The sequence below is a fragment of the Cetorhinus maximus genome, chromosome 5 (assembly GCF_964194155.1).
Source record: "Cetorhinus maximus chromosome 5, sCetMax3.hap1.1, whole genome shotgun sequence".
Classification (NCBI taxonomy): domain Eukaryota; kingdom Metazoa; phylum Chordata; class Chondrichthyes; order Lamniformes; family Cetorhinidae; genus Cetorhinus; species Cetorhinus maximus.
Window position 1 is genome coordinate 106,668,886 of NC_135883.1, and position 21,305 is coordinate 106,690,190.

Consider the following 21,305-nt stretch of genomic DNA (forward strand, 5'->3'; position numbering starts at 1 on the left):
CAATCTTCAGCCAGAAGTGCCAACCAGGATGATCCATCTTGGCCTCCTCCGGAGGTCCTCAGCATCACAGATGCCAGTCTTCAGCGAATTCAATTCATTCCATATAATATCAAGAAACAGCTGAAGGATAGTGCAAAGGCTATGGGCCCTGACAATATTCCAGCAATAGTACTGAAGACTTATGCTCAAGAATTTGCTGTGCCCCCAGCCAAGCTGTTTCAGTACAGCTACAACACTGGCATCTACCCAGCTATGTGGAAAATTGCCCAGGTATGACCTGTACGGAAAAGGAGCACAAATCCAACCCAGCCAAATACCGCCCCACCAGTCTACTCACTATCATCAGTAAAGTAATGGAAGGAGTCATCAACAGTGCTATCAAGCAGCACTTGCTTAGCAATAACTTGCTCATTGATGGCCAGTTTGGGTTCTGCCATGGTCATGCAGCTCCTGACCTCATTATAGCCTTGGTTCAAACATGGGCAAAAGAGCTGAACTTGTGAGGTGAGGTGAGAGTGACTGCCCTTGACATCAAGGTGGCATTTGACCGAATGTGGCATCAAGGAGACCCAGCAAAACTGGAGTCAATGGGAGTCAGGGGAAAACCCTCCACTGGTTGGAGTCATACCTAGCACAAAGGAAGATGTTTGTGCCTGTTGGGGGGTCAGTCATCTCAGCTCCAGGACGTCACTGCAGGAGTTCCTCAGGGTAGTGTCCTAGGCCCAACCATCTTCAGCTGTTTCATCAATGACCTTCCTTCCATCATAAGGTCAGGAGTGGGGATGTTTGCTGACGATTGCATATTGTTCAGCACCATTCGCGACTCCTCAGATACTGGAGCAGTCTTGTCCAAATGCAGTAAGATCTGGACAATATCCAGGCTTGGATTGACAATTGGCAAGTAACATTCACGCTACACAAGTGTCAGGCTGTGACCATCTCCAACAAGAGAGAATTTAACTATTGCCCCTTGACGGTCAATGACATTACCATCACTGAATCCCCCACTATCAACATCCTGGGGGGGGTTACCACTGACCAGAAACTGAACTGGACTAGCCATATAAATACTGTGGCTACAATAGCAGGTCAGAGGCTTGGCATCCTGCGATGAGTAACTCACCTCCTGACTCCCCAAAGCCTGTCCACCATCTGCAAGGCACAAGTCAGGAGTGTGATGGAATACTTCTCACTTGCCTGGATGAGCGCAGCTCCCATAGCACTCAAGAAGCTTGACACCGTCCAGGACAAAGCAGCCCATTTGATTGGCACCACATTCACAAACACGTTCACTCCCTCCACCACCAACGCCCAGTGGCAGCAGTGCGTACCATCTACAAGATGCAATGCAGGAATTCACCAAGGCTCCTTAGACACCACCTCCAAATTCACGACCACTACCATCTAGAAGGACAAGGGCAGCAGATAGGTGGAATGCCACCATTTGGAAGTTCCCCTCCAAAGTCAACTCTCCATCATGATTTGGAAATATATTGCTTTTCCTTCACTGTCGCTGGGTTAAAATCCTGGAACTCCCTTCTGAACAGCACCGTGGATGTACCTACACCACATGGACTGCAGCGGTTCAGGAAGGCAGCTCACCATCACCTTCTCAAGGGCAACTAAGGATGGGCAATTAATGCTGGCCCAGCCAGCGAAGCCCATAAAGTGAATAAATATATTTTTTAAAATTGTAGCTTCATTTCTAGACCTTTTCTGGTCTTCAACGTAAGTCTGAATAACAAATGGAACACTATTTTTAAATTCTTCTGAGATCAGGGCTCCTCTCACGTTCTCAAAATTCTGCTCAAGTTCCATTGTCCGAAACCACCACAACATTTCTTTCTCCCTAGTATATTCCATAAATGTTTCATTCTGTCTTTTCTTTAGAACCCAGAATTTTAATTGATACGTTTCACAGACACGTTTATGAACATTAAGTATTGTATTTTTAACAGTCTCATAATCTGAAGATTGCTCTGCTAAAAGACTTGAATAAACATCCATTGACTTGCCAATTTGCAAAATAAGAGTCCATATGTCAATTGGCCACCCTAGTTTTGTAGCAACTTTCTCAAATGAAACAAAATATCTCTCAACTCCATACTCGGTAAATTTAGGCACAAGGCAAAGATTCTTCCTCTCTTTGAAACTTCCTTATCTCTTTCTTCCCTTGCTAACTTCTCTCTCTGGAATTTAAGTTCAAGCCTTTGTATTTCTCTTTCTTTTTCCTCTTTTCCAATTTTTTTTCATTTCTTTTTCTATTTCAAGCTCCTTTATCTGCAATGGAATTCTAGCCAACTCAAGCTGTGTACTATCTGGGTCAGACTTTTCTTCTTCCAATCCCAAATAATGTGCTAAAATATTCACTATTAGATTTTTTTAGCTTCTGCTTTTACCTCTAACTTCAACTTTTCTGCTAATTCTATTAACCTAACCGTTGCTGATTATTGCAAATCACCGAGAGATAAATCTTCCCTCTCCATAAAAGATTTAGCAATTGACAGTGCCATAACTGCTTCTCAATAAATACAATAAATGTTCACTGTGAAATCTGGTTCGCATAAGCCTTAGCCAATATCCTAGCACACCTCTGTGGATTATAAATCCTGCCACAAGCCCTCAATTTTATGATACCTGTCGGGGCCAATAACTTTTCTTTAGAAAATGAAATTCAGTTCTTTATCAAAAGAGTTAAGCCACAAGGCTCTGTAGGGACCACTGTAGATTCTTCCACTAATTTCATACTAGGCAATCTTCCACTTTCTGTTCCCTCACAAAATTCAAACCAAGGTTAAGCCTCACCCGCATTCCATATGGTGAATGATGAAGTTAGTTTTTTTTACTCTGCTTACAGTGCAGGTCTATCTAACTGTCATTTACTTTGGCTATCTTCTCTCAGTGAGCTACAAACTGCACACACCAGTTCCAAGCTGCAACTACTAATTGGATGGCTCTACATCCCTTTATATCAGGTTCAGTCTACCCAGCAGTTTCAGTTACCAAATCTCGGGTTCAGTTTTTGTTTCCTTTGAAATGGGGAGAGTCAGTTTCCTTATGTTTCTCTTTTCTGTTTCGATTTTCAGTTTCTGTTTTCAGTTAGATCATGCATTATTTAAGTTTTTCCACCTGCTATTCTATCTCTTCTGTTCTGACCTTTTCAGTGTCATAACCTCCCAGCTTCTTTGTGTTGCATTCACATCAAACGCTTACCAGTTTTAAATTAGGTCTTCCCCCCTCCAGCTCTCTACAGTTAGACTTTAATACCTAAAACTAAAAGTTGTGTACTAAAACACATGAACCATAAATGAGATATTTGCAACAACATAAAGGCCAGGATTTTACATTCGGCGTGCTGGGGTGGGCCCAACACGCTGGAACATAAAATGACACGCGATGACATCAGGTGTGCGTCCATTTACCTATCACCCCTGTGCTCACTGATCTATATTGGCTCCTGGTCAAGCCTCAGCTCAACTTTCCCCCAGTTCCGTAATCTTCTGAGATATCTATGCTCTTCTAATTCTGACCTTCTCAGCATCCCTAATTTTAACTGCAACATCACTGGTGGCTGTGCCTCTATTTGTCTAGGTCCTAAGCTTTGGAATTCCCACTCTAAAGCTCTCCACCTCTCTGTCCTTTAAGATATTCCTTAAAACCCATCTACTTATATAATTGGCCATCTGCCACAAAATCACCTTATATGGTTTGGTGTCAAATTTTGCTTCATAGTGCTCCTGTGAAGCACCTTGGGACTTTTATAATGTTAAAAGCACTACATATCTTACAAGTTGCAGCTGTTCATAGGATTATCCCGATAATGAAGAATACCGAAATGGAACTTGCACTCCAAAAAACTAAAATATAATTATGGTTAAAGCTTTCAGAACATCACACAGAAAATCCATGACCGCTTTACGTATTTAAACCGGACTATCTGAAGTTTCAAGCACTGGATTGTGTCTGGCACTTGATTGTGAAAGTAAGGAGTTGCCTTGCATCTGAAGGTTAGGCACAGGACCACTCCCAGAGCCTGAGCCATGGGAAAAAAAAATAATCAAAATGTTATACCTGTTTTGAATTAGATGAGTGAGGTATCTACAAACTAGCTGAGGGTGTATCAAGTCATCCCAGCCAAATAATTGCACCATGGTTATAAGAGGCTGTGGCTGGAGGTCTGATGGTGCTGTGCTAGGCATATCCATCGCCAGAAGCGTAAAACCTGGAATATAATGCATGTTGTTTTATTAAAAATCTCATTAATATCTATCCATATAAGAAGATGCATTTCCTACACAAGTGCATTGGTTACGGTTCAGCCATCACACCTTATACTTGCAAATCTTTGAGTCACAGTTCCAGCCCATTGGCCATAAAGCAACTTTATATTCATAAAACAGCAGCTCATCATGACTGAACAGTTAGGGAATCAGCATGTAGCAAAAGGGGAAAGAAAAGCACCAATCGTGAAGTCTAAAATGCTAGTAAATTAGCAGCAGCTGGCATGTGCTTAATAGGCAAACCAATCAACTAACTTCAAATATTTTAATTGTTTTCAGTCACCATTTTGTTTTATGCACGGAACTGAGCACTTAATGCTGATGGTGAGGCCGGTGACATAGTAAAGCACAGAAAATTAAGGTATTTACTGAAAAATGACTAGACTCATCTACGTTACATAATCTGCTGCACAGGAAATGCTTCTTACAATATTTCCGATCAGATTTCTGTGCCTACGTGAGAAGCCTGAGCTTAGAGGTCATACAACTTCCCAGATGTATTAGTATCAGCTGAAGACACTAAACAGGATAATGTGACACAACAAATAGGAACACAGGAGCATTAACTAACATGACATGCCAGACCAAAAGCATCAGAATATATCCTATGTATTCAGGGAGAAAGTAATCAATGTTTGTGTTATTAAAAAGCCGCTGACTTGAAATCTATAGTTAAAAAAAGTAGCAATATGCAAGTCAGGAAGAGAAATCTGAACGTGTGCCATATTGACAGATATACCCTGAAAAAGAATGCTTCGGATTTTACTATTAAAGTCCTAAACTTTTGTTTGAAACACAGTGTGAGATTAATTGAGGTTAAAACTAATTCAAATATCTAACATTCAAATCACTGCTAATGTAAATTGGTTTCACAAGGGCAGTGAATCATTTCTGAGACTTTTAGTAACTACATTAAGTGTGGAACAGAAAACTTTGCATAGCCAATTCAAGGCAATCCAGTCCAGAATGAATACGTACTTGCTACAAGTATAAAATAAAAACAAAAAATGCTGGAAAAACTCAGCAGGTCTGGCAGCATCTGCGGAGAGAACACAGGATTAATGTTTCAAGTCTGTACAAAGAGTTACTGGGCAATTTATTTTAAAAGAAATATTTTTGTGGGACCATGAGGGCAGAACACTGTTGGCTCCCACTGTCACCCACGCATCCTTCAACTGACCCACCCCAACACTAGACTGGACTGTCAGCTGGCTCTACAAAAGAGCAGGCCAATTTCCCATTATCCCTAACCAGTAAGCTGCTTTGGAGCATCTGTTTGGTATTTTGCAGCTTGCCACCTTCATGCCAATGAAGCCCAAGTACCAAGTTGCTTCAGACCTCTTGCTGGTACAATTGGGCATTGCAACATCTGTTGCACAACCAACACAACAGTGATTCTCAAATGTTATTGATTAAAGGACCCCTTTCCAAATGAACCTACCAACCCTCAATCTAAATTGTAACACAAAAAATAGAGTTTTAATAACGCTTTTAAGAAAACAGGTATTTACTTACATATTAGTTAAATATATACTATTGAAATCTTCATACCGCTCTGAGCACTCCTCCATGCACACTCCTCTCCTAGGTGAGACAGCCAGCCCACTCTACACTGCGCGTGGCGACCGCATCCTGCTCCAGCCCGCACCAAACCTGGCTCTGGCCACCCATGCTGCTCCTTCCCTTCCCCCCAATTGCCTCCCACCCTTCAAGGCTAGTCCTGCACTTTCATTATTTCCCCTCAAAAGTCTCTACAGCCTCCCCATGTAGATCCTAGTTTCAGAACTGCGATACAGCACTGAATCGAAGTCACCCATGGAGTGTGTTAAATTGAGAAAAGTAATGGGTGTTTTTGCGCTGAAGCAGCCACACTGGCTGCCAACCAGATTCCTTGACTAACTAAATTAACATTTTGTCAAGGAAACTTTGCACACTCTGAATAATAATCAATAGCTGGGAGTTATAACAAAGGAGAAATCTAATCAGTCCTTCAGATTGAGTTTAACTTGAGTGATAATTGTCATCTGAACTCAATAACAGTACGTTTATAATCACTCTGATATTAATTATATTTATAACAAAATATTTGAATCTTATGTGAATAGGAGTTATTGTATTTTGCAGACTAATAAACATTTGTATATATGTCAACTTGTGTCAATTCACACACCCACAGCAGAAGGTTCACAGCTGACATATTCCAAGTCAATCTAACCAGTTATTTATAGTGACAGCAAAGTTTCTATTCCCTCATTACAGAGGTTGTGATTCCAGGTGTAACGTGACTATATAAATAACATGGCTGAGGCCCAAACTGGGAGGATATCCTCCAGGAAACATTATGGTGATGCCACATTCGGTGTGTTATCTCCTACAGAGTTCAGGTAGAAACAGGAATTTTTCTTGCTCTTTCAAACAGTTTTATGTGGGTATCAGGCAGTTTTCAAATGCTGAGAACTGGAACAAAGCTCTGGAATGAGAATCACACTGACCTGCAGCAATATCAGCTATTTGTGGAGAAGGTGTCTGTGACAGTCTTTGGCTCTTTGCAAAAGGAAAAAAGTTCCTCCAGAGAGCACTGGCGATAGCTAGGTGGCGCTCTTTGGCAACTAATGGAACAGGAACGCTGTGTGAAGGCACACGAGTCTGCTGAAGGAGTTGGATTGAGCGCTTGTGTATACTCCTGTGGAGAGATGAATGAAAAAAATAAAAATATTTTGAGCCCTGTAAGGAGTGTTAAGTTCTCACTGGACATATTTAATTTCATGTTCAATAATTGACGGAATCCAGGAAAAAAAATACACATCTTATTTTCCCCAGGTATTACAGCTTCTAACCTTTTCTGTTCATTTTTTTTTCTGCTTTCCCTGATTCATTGGTTAGGCTTTCTTGCAATTTTTCTGTTCCTTTATTGTTCATTGTTCCATTTTCCTCCTCAAATCACATATCAGCTGCAATCAAGAACTGATCCACTGAGAAGCAGCACCTCCTGATGTGAAGGCAAGAGGCAGCGACAATAGACAGTAGAGTCTAGTCTGAGGATGACACTCAGAAAGTAATCGTCAAACTTACAATGGAGAATCGAGAATAGAAGAGATTGTAAAATTGAACTCAAAGGGATAAGTGATGACGTCCGAGCAGTTATTTTGAATGCTGTTTGACATAGTCAATTCTATTAAATGAACATAAATTGAAATAGAACAATTTCTAGCAGCACCAGCTGTTTAAATTTCAGTTAACTGAATACTTCCGAGCCAGACTGCATATTCCATGGCGCTTTTCTATATTTAGATTTTTTTTAAAACTGTCATGCATTCCTAATATACTAATAAATCCCCATCAAAATATAAACTAAAATGTAACCATACTAAAACCTATATCACACAGCAAATCTACCTGCAAAGCCCCTTTGGGACTATTCTTAAGTCACTGAGAGTCTCCTAATACATGTTCAATTCTGAATCATTTATTGCTGGGAGGGTTCTTTAAATGTTTGCTTGCTCTCTCTCTCTCTCTAAACAAGCAATTATTAAGACAGATTTTACCTTATACTATACAGATGATCTTGAATCTACAGACAGTTGTCATACTTCTAAATTTACAATGTAACAAAATTAACTACTGAAACAAATTTGTTCATAGAGCAGACACATTGTCGCTCATTTTCATTACACACCAATTTGCGAAGGTATACATCTCCACAGCCATATTGTATCTAATATAAATACTTTCACTTAAAGTGTGGAATACATTCTTTTTATTCTTTCATGGATGTGGGCATCACTGGCAAGGTTAGCATTTGTTGCCCATCCCTAATTGCCCTTGAACTGAGTGCCTTGCTTAGCCATTTCAGAGGAGAGTTAAGAGTCAACCACATTGGGTCTGGAGTCACATGTGGGCAGAACCAGGTAAGGATGGCAGATTTCCCTAAAGGACATAAGTGAACCATAATGATTATGATCAATGATTATTGTCATAGTCACCATTATTGAGACTAGTTTTCCAATTTTGCATTTATTAATTTAAATTAAATTCCACTAGCTGCTATGATGGGATTTGAACCCACGTCCGCAGAGCATTAGCCTGGGCCTCTTGAATACTAGTCCACTGACATTGCCACTACACCACAATCTCCCCCCATTTATGCTATACAGCACATTCAACTAGTGCACCAAACATGATCACTATTTTTTTATATTGAGGGAGAGATACCAAATAAATAACCATTTATAAAATTCCTATATCCTTATAGTTTCGGATTTTGCATACTATACTACGGGTGATTATAAGGCTGCAATGTAGTGAAGGAGTTATGAGTTCCAGCCCTTTGTGACTACAGTCTATGTCTGGATTTGGAGTTGGTTTATATGAATTACTGGATAATTTAATTATTTTTTTAAAATGCAAAATTCCATTAAATAAACAGTAGTAGATGATACGAAGATTAGAAATGTTGTCAACTGTGATGGGAAGTCTTGAACTTCAAAAGGACATGTTGGTGTCCAAAGAAAAATATTGGTGGATTGGGCAGACAAGTGGCAGATGAAGTACAATGCAGAGAAGTGTGAGGTAATTTGTTTTGGCAGGAAAGATATGGTGAGACAGTATAAAATAAAGGGAGAGCCTCTAACGGAGGTGTAGGAACAGAGGGACCTCGGTGTATATGTACACAGGTCATTGAAGATGGCAAGACATGTTGAGAGGGCAGTTAATAAAGCATTTAGTATCTCAGGCTTTATTAATTGAGCCATTGAGTACAAGAGTAAGGAGGTCATGTTGAACTTGTATAAGACGCTAGTTAGGCCTCATCTGGAGTACTGTGTTCAGTTCTGGGCACCATACTTGTGGAAGGATGTGAAGGCATTAGAGAGAGTACAGAGGAGATTCACAAGAACTGTAGCTATGAGGATAGATTGGAGAGGTTGGGACCGTTTTCCTTGGAGAAAAGGAGGCTGAGAGGAGACTTGATAGAGGTATTCAAGATCCTGAGGGGTATGGACAGGGTAAATAGTGAGAAACTGATCCCACTCAAGAGAGCATCAAGAACCAGAGGGCACAGATTCAAAATAATTGGCATATGATGTGAGGAAAATTTTGGAGTCTGAAACAAACTTCCTGAAAGGGTGGTGGAGGCAGGTTTGATCAAGGTATTCAAAAGGGAATTGGATTGCTATCTGAAAAGAGAGAATGTGCAAGGGTTACAGGGACAAGGCAGGGGAGTTCAACTAGGTGGAATGCTCTTTCAGAGAGCCACTGCAGACTTGATGGGCCAAATGGCCTCCTTCTGCGCTGTAAAGAAATTGTGACACTGTATGTTATCTTCAAAATCCTTGGATTAAATTATGGTCATACACATTTAAGGGTATATTTAAATACATATGATGAATTCTATGGTGTTATTTTATGCAACTCTCGGGCCAATTTTATACCTAATCTGTATTCCAGGACCACTCATACATTTGTTTCACCCACCTGCTGATATGTTGTTTTCTTTGAGATTGTTCTTTTGATTGCATCGTGTTGTCATACATTGCTTTCATGGTATGCAGCAGTACATGATCCATTGTGACAGCTAATGCATATTTCAGAGGACACTGTCCCAACCATATAATGCATGGCTGTTTTACTAACAAGGGGGTGGAAGCAATAGCCCAATTCTTGGCCTGCATAAAACTGGCAATGCCATGGCATTACCATCACCACTAACTGGCGTGACGGCACCTGAATCATTGTGAAAAGTTATACTGGAAAAGGACTAAATATCGCACCAGGCTTAACAAACCCAGTACATCAGATAGAAATCAGCAAAAATGAAGGAATCCCATATAGAGAAATGAGGCAGATAAGTCACTTGGTGCTTCAGTGAAATATCTTTATCTTATATGATACACCCGGTGTGGCACACTCAGATTTGAACTTGATCATTGCACCTTGCTATGCACTAGTCTACTCCATGGAACCAAGGAGTCAAAGCAAACCCAAGAAACTGTTCGCAGTACAGGTAGTTATATGGTACTTTCACGACTGGTGAGAGTATGCAGGGAAAAAGCTGCTGGACATGACATTTATTCAGTTGAGAACCTGGCTTTGTCAGCTCCAGGCTCCACTTGTGAACCCGTTGTTTCAGTTCACCAGTGGCAGAGATTTGGAGGAGTTGGGAGTTCACAGAGGATGCAGCTGGATGCACCAGTGAGATCTTAGCAAAATAAAAAATCTAATTGGGGAAAAGAAGTCTGGCCTCTCGTGGACTGTCAAGGCCCCAGAACATCTAACATCTTAAGTAGTTTTAATAAAATAAAATTAAAACTTGGAAAGCGGCATCATCACCTCTGCAAAAAATGCTGGGAAAGATGCTTTCCTATCTCTCTTTACACACCTGAAATAGAATGGCATCATTTGTGTTACACAGCCTTCATTTATTCCAATTGCATGTTACTTCATCTCACTATGATGAAAATAATCTTCCCCAAAACACCAATGAGGAATACTTGGAAAAATTATGTTTATAATTTGGTAGAGAAATGCTGCTGCAGTACTAAAGTGAATTGAAATGAACAAAGGTGCACTTCAATATCAAATAAGCTACTTCATTTCCTCAATGTGTTTGACTTGCATATGCCTGCGTAGCAATAATTAAAACAAGTATTTTCCGTGTTCATTTGTATGGGTACATTTTTAAAAATCCAGGGAAAAACACATGCCTTCTCCAAGTTACGTTTCAAATACAAAAAAGCCAAAATTTAACATGTTCAATTTTTGAAATAAGACCCAATACCCAATTTGGTTTATCAGGACTTTATTGAAGACTAGTGAAATTGACATTCCTTTCTACTAAAGCTAAAAGCCAAATGTACAATATAAACAAAACTTCATCATTAGAATTTGAAAAAAATACAATAATCATGATAAGACTGACTCCAATATCCTCTCATGTGGGACTGTCACCAATCAAATTCAACAACCATGAGCCATGTTTGGTTGCCTGTTATAGGGAAGCAGTGCCACTATATAATACTATATCTCATTTTGAGACAATGTGGCATGAATTCAATAACACACTCAATTTTCTCCTATTTCAAGAGTAGTGTTTCTGCTACTTAATCTAATTTTGAAGTTGCAAGTTTCCAGAGGTTTAATACCGATATATCTGCAGGGAATCAATGTTCCTGTAGAAAAGGAGACATTAACAAATCTGTCTGGAAGAGTAGGTTGGAACATATTATACCAGCAGGCTGATAAACTAAATAACATGCTTATTAAAAACAACCTGTAGAAATGTGCCACTATTTCTCCTTCCATTTATCTTCTGGTCAAGTCAATTGGGACTCTACATTAACGCTCACACAGTATTATTGCATTTGAGTTATTAAATTCCATAAACAATGTTGTAGAGTTGCAGCTGAGATATATGAATACAGCATAATATGATTTGCTACCCATCAGAACGACCTTCAAAACTGCTGGGAACCTCTGAGGCTAGACACATTTAGAAAGAGTGGCTCCCCTGCTCAGAAACTTCAGGCTGCCACTGCACATTACTGTTGGGACTGAATTCAATCCAGTGATTTCAATGAAATTATGGGCAGTCTGCCTGCTCCACAGTGTGAGCCCCCTAAGTGGGTATATTTTGGCAGCCATGCTTCCAATGTTGTTAAAGAGAGAAAGCTGCCATCCAACACAAACAGACAAATTGACAAACAAGCTTTTATAATTACAAATCGATTGTTTGTGGTCTTCTTTTTGAAAAAAAAAGCACATTTCTGATCAATTTTAAACAACAGCTTACACTTCAGGCACCTGATGCTATTTGTTGAATAGCTCCATTGGAAAAAGGAACAACTGTCTTTATCTAGACTCACCACAGTGTTATAAATGTTATGCTAACTTCCTCATAAATTTTCTTAAATATTTTTGTTCCAACACAAATCAAGAGATGCTCAACTTTATTACCTGAATTAGTTTTCAGAATTAGTTTCCACTTCCCTTCCTCTCATGATTAATGCTAGGGCACAGAGGTATGGCTATTGGCAACTCTCTGGTTACTTTGCCTAAATGGCAGCTCTTCGTAAGCTCCTCCAAATAGTTAATGTTAACAGACCATGCAATTTTAGGGACAATACCACTGAAGTCAGATCAAAAACCAGTTCAGCAATATATTCCTGTATTATCAGCTGTTTGTGATCAGGAGTCGGAGTCCTGGCCAACTCTTCCCTCTTCTCAACACTGGTTAAAAGAGGACTTTACCCACTATGCCATCGAACAAGATCTTTTCTGGTCACATTCAGCTGAGGTGTCCTATGTGAAGAAGTTCATGTAATGGTTTTGGTTCCAATCCGACAGCCAATGCAATAGATCTACGTACTTGGTGGGAACAGTGCTAATGTAAAGAGCTACTCCTGTCGGCAACTGTGCGTAAACACCATAAATGTGTACTTTGGGGTCATTTTCACTGGAAAACTTTTATGCGTAGCAAAGCAAAGTAAAAGGGCTAACTATGTTTCTGAAATCTTTATTCAAACAACTCAAAAAATATTACTGTTACAAAATTTACCAACTATTTTAATGTACTTCTTTTCCCTTTCTGTTATGTCTTAATTTCAGTTAAATTCCAAACTAGGATCAACGGGCTTGGAGGCCAGGAGGAGCCTCCTGGAAAATAGACCAGCTGTTTGCGCCACAGAGGTGGACAGCCAGTTTACATATCTAAGTCCCTTTTGCGGTACTTGTGCTTTTGTCAGCAGCAGAGCACCACCTCCTCGTCACATGTGGAGGTCTGCCAGCTTACTGGAGTGGCCTCTCTGCGGCAGTCCGGGGGCTGCCAACAGAACCGGAGGCTCTATGCCACTAATACATGATTACGTTCACGAAAGTCCACAATTGCGGCCAAGTCAGATGCAGCGGAGGACTCTCCCTTCCATGACGACTCACCTGCTAGTATAGGTCATGGCTTTTTAATATTTCACGTGCAGAGCAGCGAAGGTGCCTCCACGTGGAGGTGCCCTCGTGATCCCTAACCTGCTTTAGCAGCACTATGGCGGGGCTGCTGAGGTTGTAAAGCTGACATCCTCTGATAGCCTGCTGTCCTTAATAGCTTCTTAGCCTGTCTCTCTGCTGGCAAGTGCAGGCTAAGGACCCCCATTTGGTCCCAACATCGGGGTCCTGAAGCCCTTAGGAAAACTCTGCCTATTGAATCTTACAGCACGGAGGGAGGCTTTTTGCCTATTGTGCCTGTGCCATTCTTTGTGTCCAATTAGTCTGGCTCTCTTGTTCTTTCCCAGCACTGCAAATCTCTCCTTTTCACAGAATCAGAGAAAGTTATGGGAGGAGGCCTGTCGGGCATGTGCATGTTCCCTTGAAAGAGCAGCCGTGCTCAATCCCCCATCTTTGCTTTTTGCGCATAACTCTTAAGTTCATCATCCTCCTTTTAAAATTATTTAGAGAATCAGCTTCTACCTTTTCCGCTAGAGTATTCCAGATCCTGACAACTCGCAGTGAAAAAAAAATCTAATTTCTGCTCTAGATCTTTTGCCAAAAATTTAAAATCTATGACTTCTTGCCAGATGGGACAGTTTTTCTCTTTTTTTTTATTATCCTTTCACAGGCTGAGCGTGCCACTGGCAAGGTCAGGATTCATTGCTCATCCCTAATTATTGTCAAGGAAGAGGCAATAAGCCACCGTATGTAGTCTGTGTGGTGAGGGGTTACTCCCATAGTGCTCTTAAGCAATCAGTTCCAGGATTCTGACCCAGCAACAATGCAGCCGATTCGCTAAGTAATTTTAAAAGGAGGATGATGAACTTAGAGTTGCGCACAAAAAGCAACACTGAAGGAACAGTGATACATTTCCAAGTCAGGATGGTATGTGACTTGGAGCGGAACTTGCAGGTGTTGCCATATTCCTGCTGCCTTGTTCAGCCAGGCAGTAGAGGTCACCGTTTTGGGAGGTGCTGTCGAGGAAGACTTAGCCAGTTGCTGCAGTGTATCTTATAGATGGTACATACTGTAGTCATATTTTCTGATGATGTAGGGAGTGAACGTTTAAAGTGTTGGATGAGGTGCCAATCAAGCAGGCTGCATTATCCTCGATGATATCAAGCTTCTTGAGTATCAGTCATCCAGGTCAAGTGAAGAGTATTCCATCACACTCTTCATTTGTGCCTTGTTGTTGGTAGACATGAGGTCACATCTTAATTTTCTTTGTTCTAAGAACAGTTGTAACTTTTCCAACCTCTCCTCACAAGTGAATCTACTCAGCCCTGGTGTCATCCTGGTAAATCTCCTCTGTCTCCTTTCTGAGGCCTTTACATCTTTCTTGAAGTGTGTTGTCCAACGTTATCCCCAATACTCCAGCTGAGGCCTAACCAGTGATAAATAAAGCTCTAGCACAACCCCTTTGCTTTTATATTCTGTTCCTCTATTTATAAATTAAAGAAACCCATATGCTTTTTAACCATTTTATCAACTTACCATGCCACCTTGTATATATATCGACACCAAGGTTTCTTTGGTCATTTACACTTTTCAGAATTGTGTCATTTATTTTTTTTTATTTTTTTCACAGGATGTGGGCATCACTGAGCATTTGTTGGCCATCCCTAGTTGCCCTTGAGGTGGTGGTGGTGGTGAGCTGCCTTCTTGAACTGCTGCAGATCACGTGGTGTAGGTACATCCACAGTGCTGTTAGGGAGGGAGTTCTAGCATTTTGACCCAGAGACAGTGAAGTTAGTGTACACTATCCTTCTAAATTAATCCTCACAAAATGCATCAATTCACACTTCTGCACATTGAACTCCATTTGCCACGCGTGTGTCCATTTAACCATCCTGCCTGTGTCACCCTGAAACCTAGAACTATCCTCATCACTACTTACTACTTTCCAAGTTTGGTAACATCTGCAAACTGTATAATGCTGTTACCTACACCCGAGTCTAGGTTGCTTATAAAAATTGAAAAGAATAATAGATCCAAAACTGACCTAGAGGAAGCACAATTGCTCACCACCTCCCAGTCTCAAAAACATCAATCCACCACTGTCCTTTGCTTCCTGTCACTAAGTTAACGTTGTAACTACATGCCACCTTCCCCTCAATTCCACAGGCTTCCAGCTTCTTCATAAGCTTCCTGTGTGGCACTTTATCACTTGACTTACAAAAGCCTATATATATACAAAAATCTACTGCACTACCTTCATCAGCTTCTCTATTACAAAACATCAACTGCAATACCTTGATCAAACCTTACTGTTTTCACATATATCCATTTTCTTTTGAAAGTTAATACTGAATATGTTTCTACCATCCTTTTAGGCAATGCATTCTAAATCACAACAACTCGTTGCATAAGGTTTTCCTCATCTTCACTCTGGTTTTTTTTCCCAATTTTCTTAAATCTGTATCCTCTGGTTACTAGTCCTCCTGCCGGTGAAAACAGCACCTCCCTGTCTACTCTAACAAAACCCTTCATTGTTTTGAGTTCTTGTAATAAATGTCATCTTAACAATCTCTTTTCTAAGTAGAACAATCCCAGCTTCTCTAATCACTCCAAATAACTGGAGTCCTCCCTCGCTAGAATCAGTCTGGTAAATCTCTTTTGCATCCTCTGCAAGGCCATGACAACCTTCCTAAAGGAAGCAGTGCTCAGCATTGGACACAATTGGAATTAAACTGAGGCCTAGCCAGTGGTTTATCACAGGTTTACCTAACCTTTTTTTGCTTTTGTACTTTATTCCTCTATTTTCTCAGCAATCTTCTCAACTTGTTCACGTCACCATCAAAAATTTGTGTATGACTAGAATCAGGACAGGAATAATCGCTTTCTACTCTAATTGAAAAACACCAATTGATAACTCCAACAACATTGAAACCTTTAGAGAAATCAAACAGGGAGAATAATAGTCAATTAACTTTTAATTTGCTAAACATTTCCCCAGAAAGTTAGGGGAAACTTACAAGTTAATTATATTAATTTATGCTGCACTATAATTAATTGTTTTTCACTTCCAAAATATTTGGTCAGTTGACAATAGAGTAGCCTGATCTGATCCAAATCAAAGATACTCAAATTGACGATATTTGATCTATAATTCAGTGTGTTGTGTTTGTGTGCACCCAGCTAACTTGTCACTATGCTTAAAGATGTGACCTCCTACTCGGATGACATTTATTAGGCCAATTTATGAAGGAATTGAAGGTTTTGTGGATAAATATAGGAAGGGATGACCTGTGGAACATGTGGCTCCTATGCAGCTGGGACCACAGAAGGGTGGATAGAGGAGGAACTGGGTGAGAAGGATAGAGAGGGGTGTGACCTATGATGCAAGTGCAGATTTGCTGGACCGGATTTTCGTCTTAGAAACAGGCATCGAGAGTTGGGAATTTTCCCGACCAAGCGATTCCATCTCCATTGTGGAGGTGCCCTCCCATTCTACATTCATGCTGGGGAGGCAGGTTCATGAGGGAGACAGGCCTGCAGACACTCAAGGCCCCCCATAGTCAGAAATTGGCCTGGATACGGAGGCGGATAAATTGTGTTGCAGGCTCAATATAAAGCCCCACGCCACCCCCACAATGCAATACTAGGAGGTAAGGCTGGTGGGGGCGCAGCTGAGCCAGTACTGTGAAGTCATCTCTGACCCTTGTCATGAGAGCAGTGAAATTTTCTCTAACAGTACGTGATGGGTCATTCTCAGGATGACAGGCTGTTACTAGTGGGTTACTGCGGGGATCAGTGCTGGGGACACAGCTGTTCAAAATCTATATAAATGGTTTGGTTGTGGAAACCAAATGTAATATTCCCATATTTGCTAATGACTCAAAACTAAGTGGGAATGTAAGTTGTGAGGAGGATGCAAGGAGGCTTCAAGGGGACCTAGACAGGCTAAGTGAATGGGCAAATACATGGCAGATGGAATGTAATGTGAATAAGTGTGAAGTTATCCACTTTGGTAGAAAAAACAGAAAGGCAGAGAACTTCTCAAATGGTGAGAGGTTGGGAAGTGTTGATATCCAGAGGGACCTGAGTGTCCTTGTTCATGAGTCACTAAAAGCTAGCAGGCAGGCGCAGCATATGGTATGTTGGCCTTCATCGCAAGGTAATTTGAGTACAGGAGTAAAGGTGTCTTGCTGCACTTGTATAGAGCCGTGGTGAGACCTCACCTGGAGTATTGTGTACAGTTTTGGTCTCCTTATCTGAGGAAGGATATATTTACCATAGAGGGAGTGCATTGTCGGTTCACCAGACTAATCCCTGGGATGGTTGGATTGCCTTATGAGGAGAGATTGAGGACTGGGCCCTTATTCTCTAGAATTTCAAAGAATGAGAGGTGATCTCATTGAAACTTACAAAATTCTTACAGGGTAGATGTAGTTAGTGTCAGGACCCATTGGGGATAGTGTGCTGTAATGTCAAGCCCCACTGCTCCCCAAGCCACAACAAATGTGAAAAAAAGTTTGATCAATCCACCTAATTGTTTAATTTAGGTTAACAGAATATGAGCACCAGGTTTGTAAACTTAGTAAGTAAATAACTGTTTATTGAACAAACTGTCATTAACCAGTGGCAAAAAAAATAAATATGAACTGCTAATTTCTAACTCTATAACCTAAACTCTACCCCTTCTTGAATCCCTATACACGCACATACAGAACACATAAGACATACAAGAACACTGATTTTAAGGGTGGGGTAAAATAGTTCAATAGCACCAATTCCGGAGCATAGGATTCAATAGTCGATTTTGATCGATGTCTTCCAAATTCTTTTGAGTTCTTTGTTGATGACATGAGCTGGTCTTCCAGCACTTTGAGTCTTTAGTTCACTGATTGAGCATGTGTCTTTAAATGTCTCTAACAGTGATTTTCCCCTTTTCCTCTTGACAGGGGTTTTCAGAGAGAGAGAGCAGGTTATAGAGATATGAGGAGAAAAAGCCAGCTAGCTATTATTGTAGAATTACTGGAATCTTATACACACAGGAGGGGTTTTAGGTCTTTTTACTTTCAGGTCAGGAGCTATTCTGCTGCACTGCTCTCATACAAAACCTGGTCACCTGGTCAGGAGCCAATTAAAACATTGTTGCCAGGCAGCTCCCTTGGTCCAGGACTCCTTTCCGGCACCATTCAGACTTTCATGACACACTCTGTTCCAGGACTGCAACATTGTATATATCTCTCTCATCCTGTTCCAGTGGACATGTCTTTCAAACTGCAGCCAATGTAATTTTAATCCAAAGTCCAACAGAAAATAAAAAAGATGTGTTCTTTACAACAGTCCAACAGAAATAAAAATGTATGTTCCTTACAGTAGGATGTTTCCCCTGGCTGGTGAGTCCAGAACCAGGGACAAAGTCTCAGAATAAGTGACAAGCCATTTAATACTGAGATGAGGAGGAATTTCTTCACTCAGAGGGTGGTGAATCTTTGAAATTCTCTACCTGAGAGGGCTAGGGAAGCTCAATTATTGAGCATGTTCAAAACAAAAATCGATAGATTTCTGGATACTAATGGCATCAGGGGACATGTGGATAGAGTGGGAAAGTGGCACAGAAGTAGATGATCTAATTGAATGGCGGAGCAGGTCCGGTGGACCGAATGGCTTACTCTTGCTCCTATGTTGCTATGTTCCTCTTGTCCTCGCAGGAAAAGAGGGTGCATAAAGCCATGGAGATAGGCCGCACCGGTGGTGGGACACTGCAATAGGAGCCGTGGAAGGAGGGACCATGGAGACTGCTGTGGTGACAGGGCACATTAGCTTCAGAGATGGAGTGTCCCCCGTTCCAAGTGCAATTGGCCGTGGACGAGTAATACAACAGAATGCTTTCATTGGTGGGGGTGGTGATGTTAAGTGCCGGGGGAGATGGAAGGATAGGCTGAGCATAATAGTGGCAAAGGGAGGAAGTTGATTGGGAGCCAGAAGAAGGGGTATACAAGTGGCACAGATAAGCTCACTCGTGTCGGAGGCTTGAGCACACGAGCTCTTTCCTGGACAGGCTGGCCAGCCTCATGGAGAGCCACATGCGGCAGCACCTGGAATGCATGTGTGAGCAGTGTGAGATTCTGCACAGGGTACAAGGCACACTGTAGTCTGGACCAGTCCATTCATAACATGAGCATTGACCTCCATGGAGTACACGAGGAATTGTGTACCCAAAACAGGACACTTACACTGGGGGCACAATGGTAGACGGAGGGGATGGCAGCTACGCCCCAGCAGCTGATTCCCTTCAGGCCACCTGAAAGCATACCCAGGGGTGATGATGTCAAGGAGCAGGATGAGGGTGCCAAGCAGCCTTCAGCACCCTCATCTCCCACAGCTTCTCCCAGCCCTCTGTCAGAGCTAGCAACTGTGGTACAGGTTGCAGTGACCACGGCTGCCCCTGCAGAGATGCAGGGAGCGCAGTTCATACAGAATCCCTACGGCTCCCTGCACAACAAGGCCAGCCACCACGTTCCTCCGAGTCACACAGCCAGAGAGGCGAGCAGCCTGCCTCCATCTCCTCCGCAGCAACATGGGGAGCACCGCAAATGAGGAAATAATCAGTTTTGTATAAGGACAGCTTAATTGTGAGTAAACAATGTGAAACTTTGAAGAAAAAACTATCGTCAATTTGCAGAATTATTTGTCAAAATGAATGGAATAGAGAATCTGGGTTTCATTTTTAACTGCCAGCCAACTGGTTCTTGTCTGAAAAAAAGATGGTGACAGCAGGTGAAAACCAGGGGGCACCTTAGTTGACCCGTGGACTCTCAAGGCCCATCTGATGCAATGTTCACCTAGGATTCCTGGCATCAGCATCAGTCAGCTGGCACAGCCATTCCATCAACATTCCTCACATTTTGGGAAGACCTTGGAAATCCCTCATGCCCCCATACTGTGGGAGGAAAGAAGTGAGTTTATGGGCAAAATCGTTTTTCTCCCCCTCGTTCCATGCTTTATTTTATTCATAATTCAATGGATCAATGGAAGTTAAATCAAATTCAATATCTAACCAGTTCTGGCTCCAATGATATTCAGAAGCCAAATTTTAAAAAGGGAAAAAAAATGACAAGCATTTTAATTAATGTGATTAGCATAATTGCCAAAACATTCAGAACTCAGAATTTTATCACATCAATAAATTGCTTTTGAAATACAGTCGCTTGTTTCCCTACATAACAGCAGTGACTGCACTTCAAAGGAATTCTCTGGCTCAAGAGCATTTTGGGGTGCACTAACAATGTGAAACACAGTATAATTCATCATTCTTGCTTTCCATTAGCTCAGTACCATGGAACAACACAGAACATTGGTTAACAATATGTGCCTATTCTGATATAAGACATAATAAATAAATCCAATTAGACCATTACATATTATGGCCAGTTCATGCAGACCCAACAATGAAGATATAAAAACAGAAAACGCTGTAAAAACTCAGTAGGTCTGTCAGCATCTATGGAGAGAGAAACAGAGTCAACGTTCTGGGTCCTGATGATTCTTCTTCAGAGCTCAGAAGAGGTCTGAAGACTCATACGGACTTGAAACATTAACTCTGTTTCTCTCTACACATATGCTGCCAGGCCTGCTGAGATTTTCCAGCGTTTTCTCTTTTTATTTCAGATTTCCAGCATCCGCAGCATTTTACTTCTACCAATAATGAAAAAGTTCTCCTTGTCTATGTTTGTTATTCTATCAAACAAAAAGAAATTCCATTTCACCAGAGAATCCTGCATTTCTGCCCCAGTCATAACTACAGTTCACTCATAGATGTTTACAGCACAGGAGGCCATTCAGCCCATCGTGTCCGCGCCGGTCAACAAAGAACAGACTACACTAATCCCATTTTCCAACGCTTGGCCCACAGCCCTGGAGGTTATGGCAATGCAAGTGAATATCTAAATACTTCTTAAATGTTACAAGAGTTTCTGACTCAACCACCCTTTCGGGCAGTGAATTCTAGATTCTCATCACCCCCTGGGTGAAAAAAAATTCTCCTCAACTCCCCTCTTAGACCTCTACTCTTTCCTTAAATCTATGCCCCCTGGTTATTGA

General features: G+C 41.3%; 1 protein-coding gene across 1 annotated transcript in view; it reads right to left on the reverse strand.

Moving 5' to 3' along the window:
- The window catches only part of mms22l (MMS22-like, DNA repair protein), a 147,356-nt gene that overhangs the window by 44,513 nt on the left and 81,538 nt on the right, over positions 1-21,305 (reverse strand). Inside the window, exons 15-16 of the mRNA XM_078542289.1 lie at positions 6,773-6,963; positions 4,072-4,222 (exon numbers count right to left, since the gene is read on the reverse strand). Of these exons, the coding sequence (XP_078398415.1) occupies positions 4,072-4,222; positions 6,773-6,963 (342 nt within the window). The remainder of the gene's footprint in view (positions 1-4,071; positions 4,223-6,772; positions 6,964-21,305) is intronic.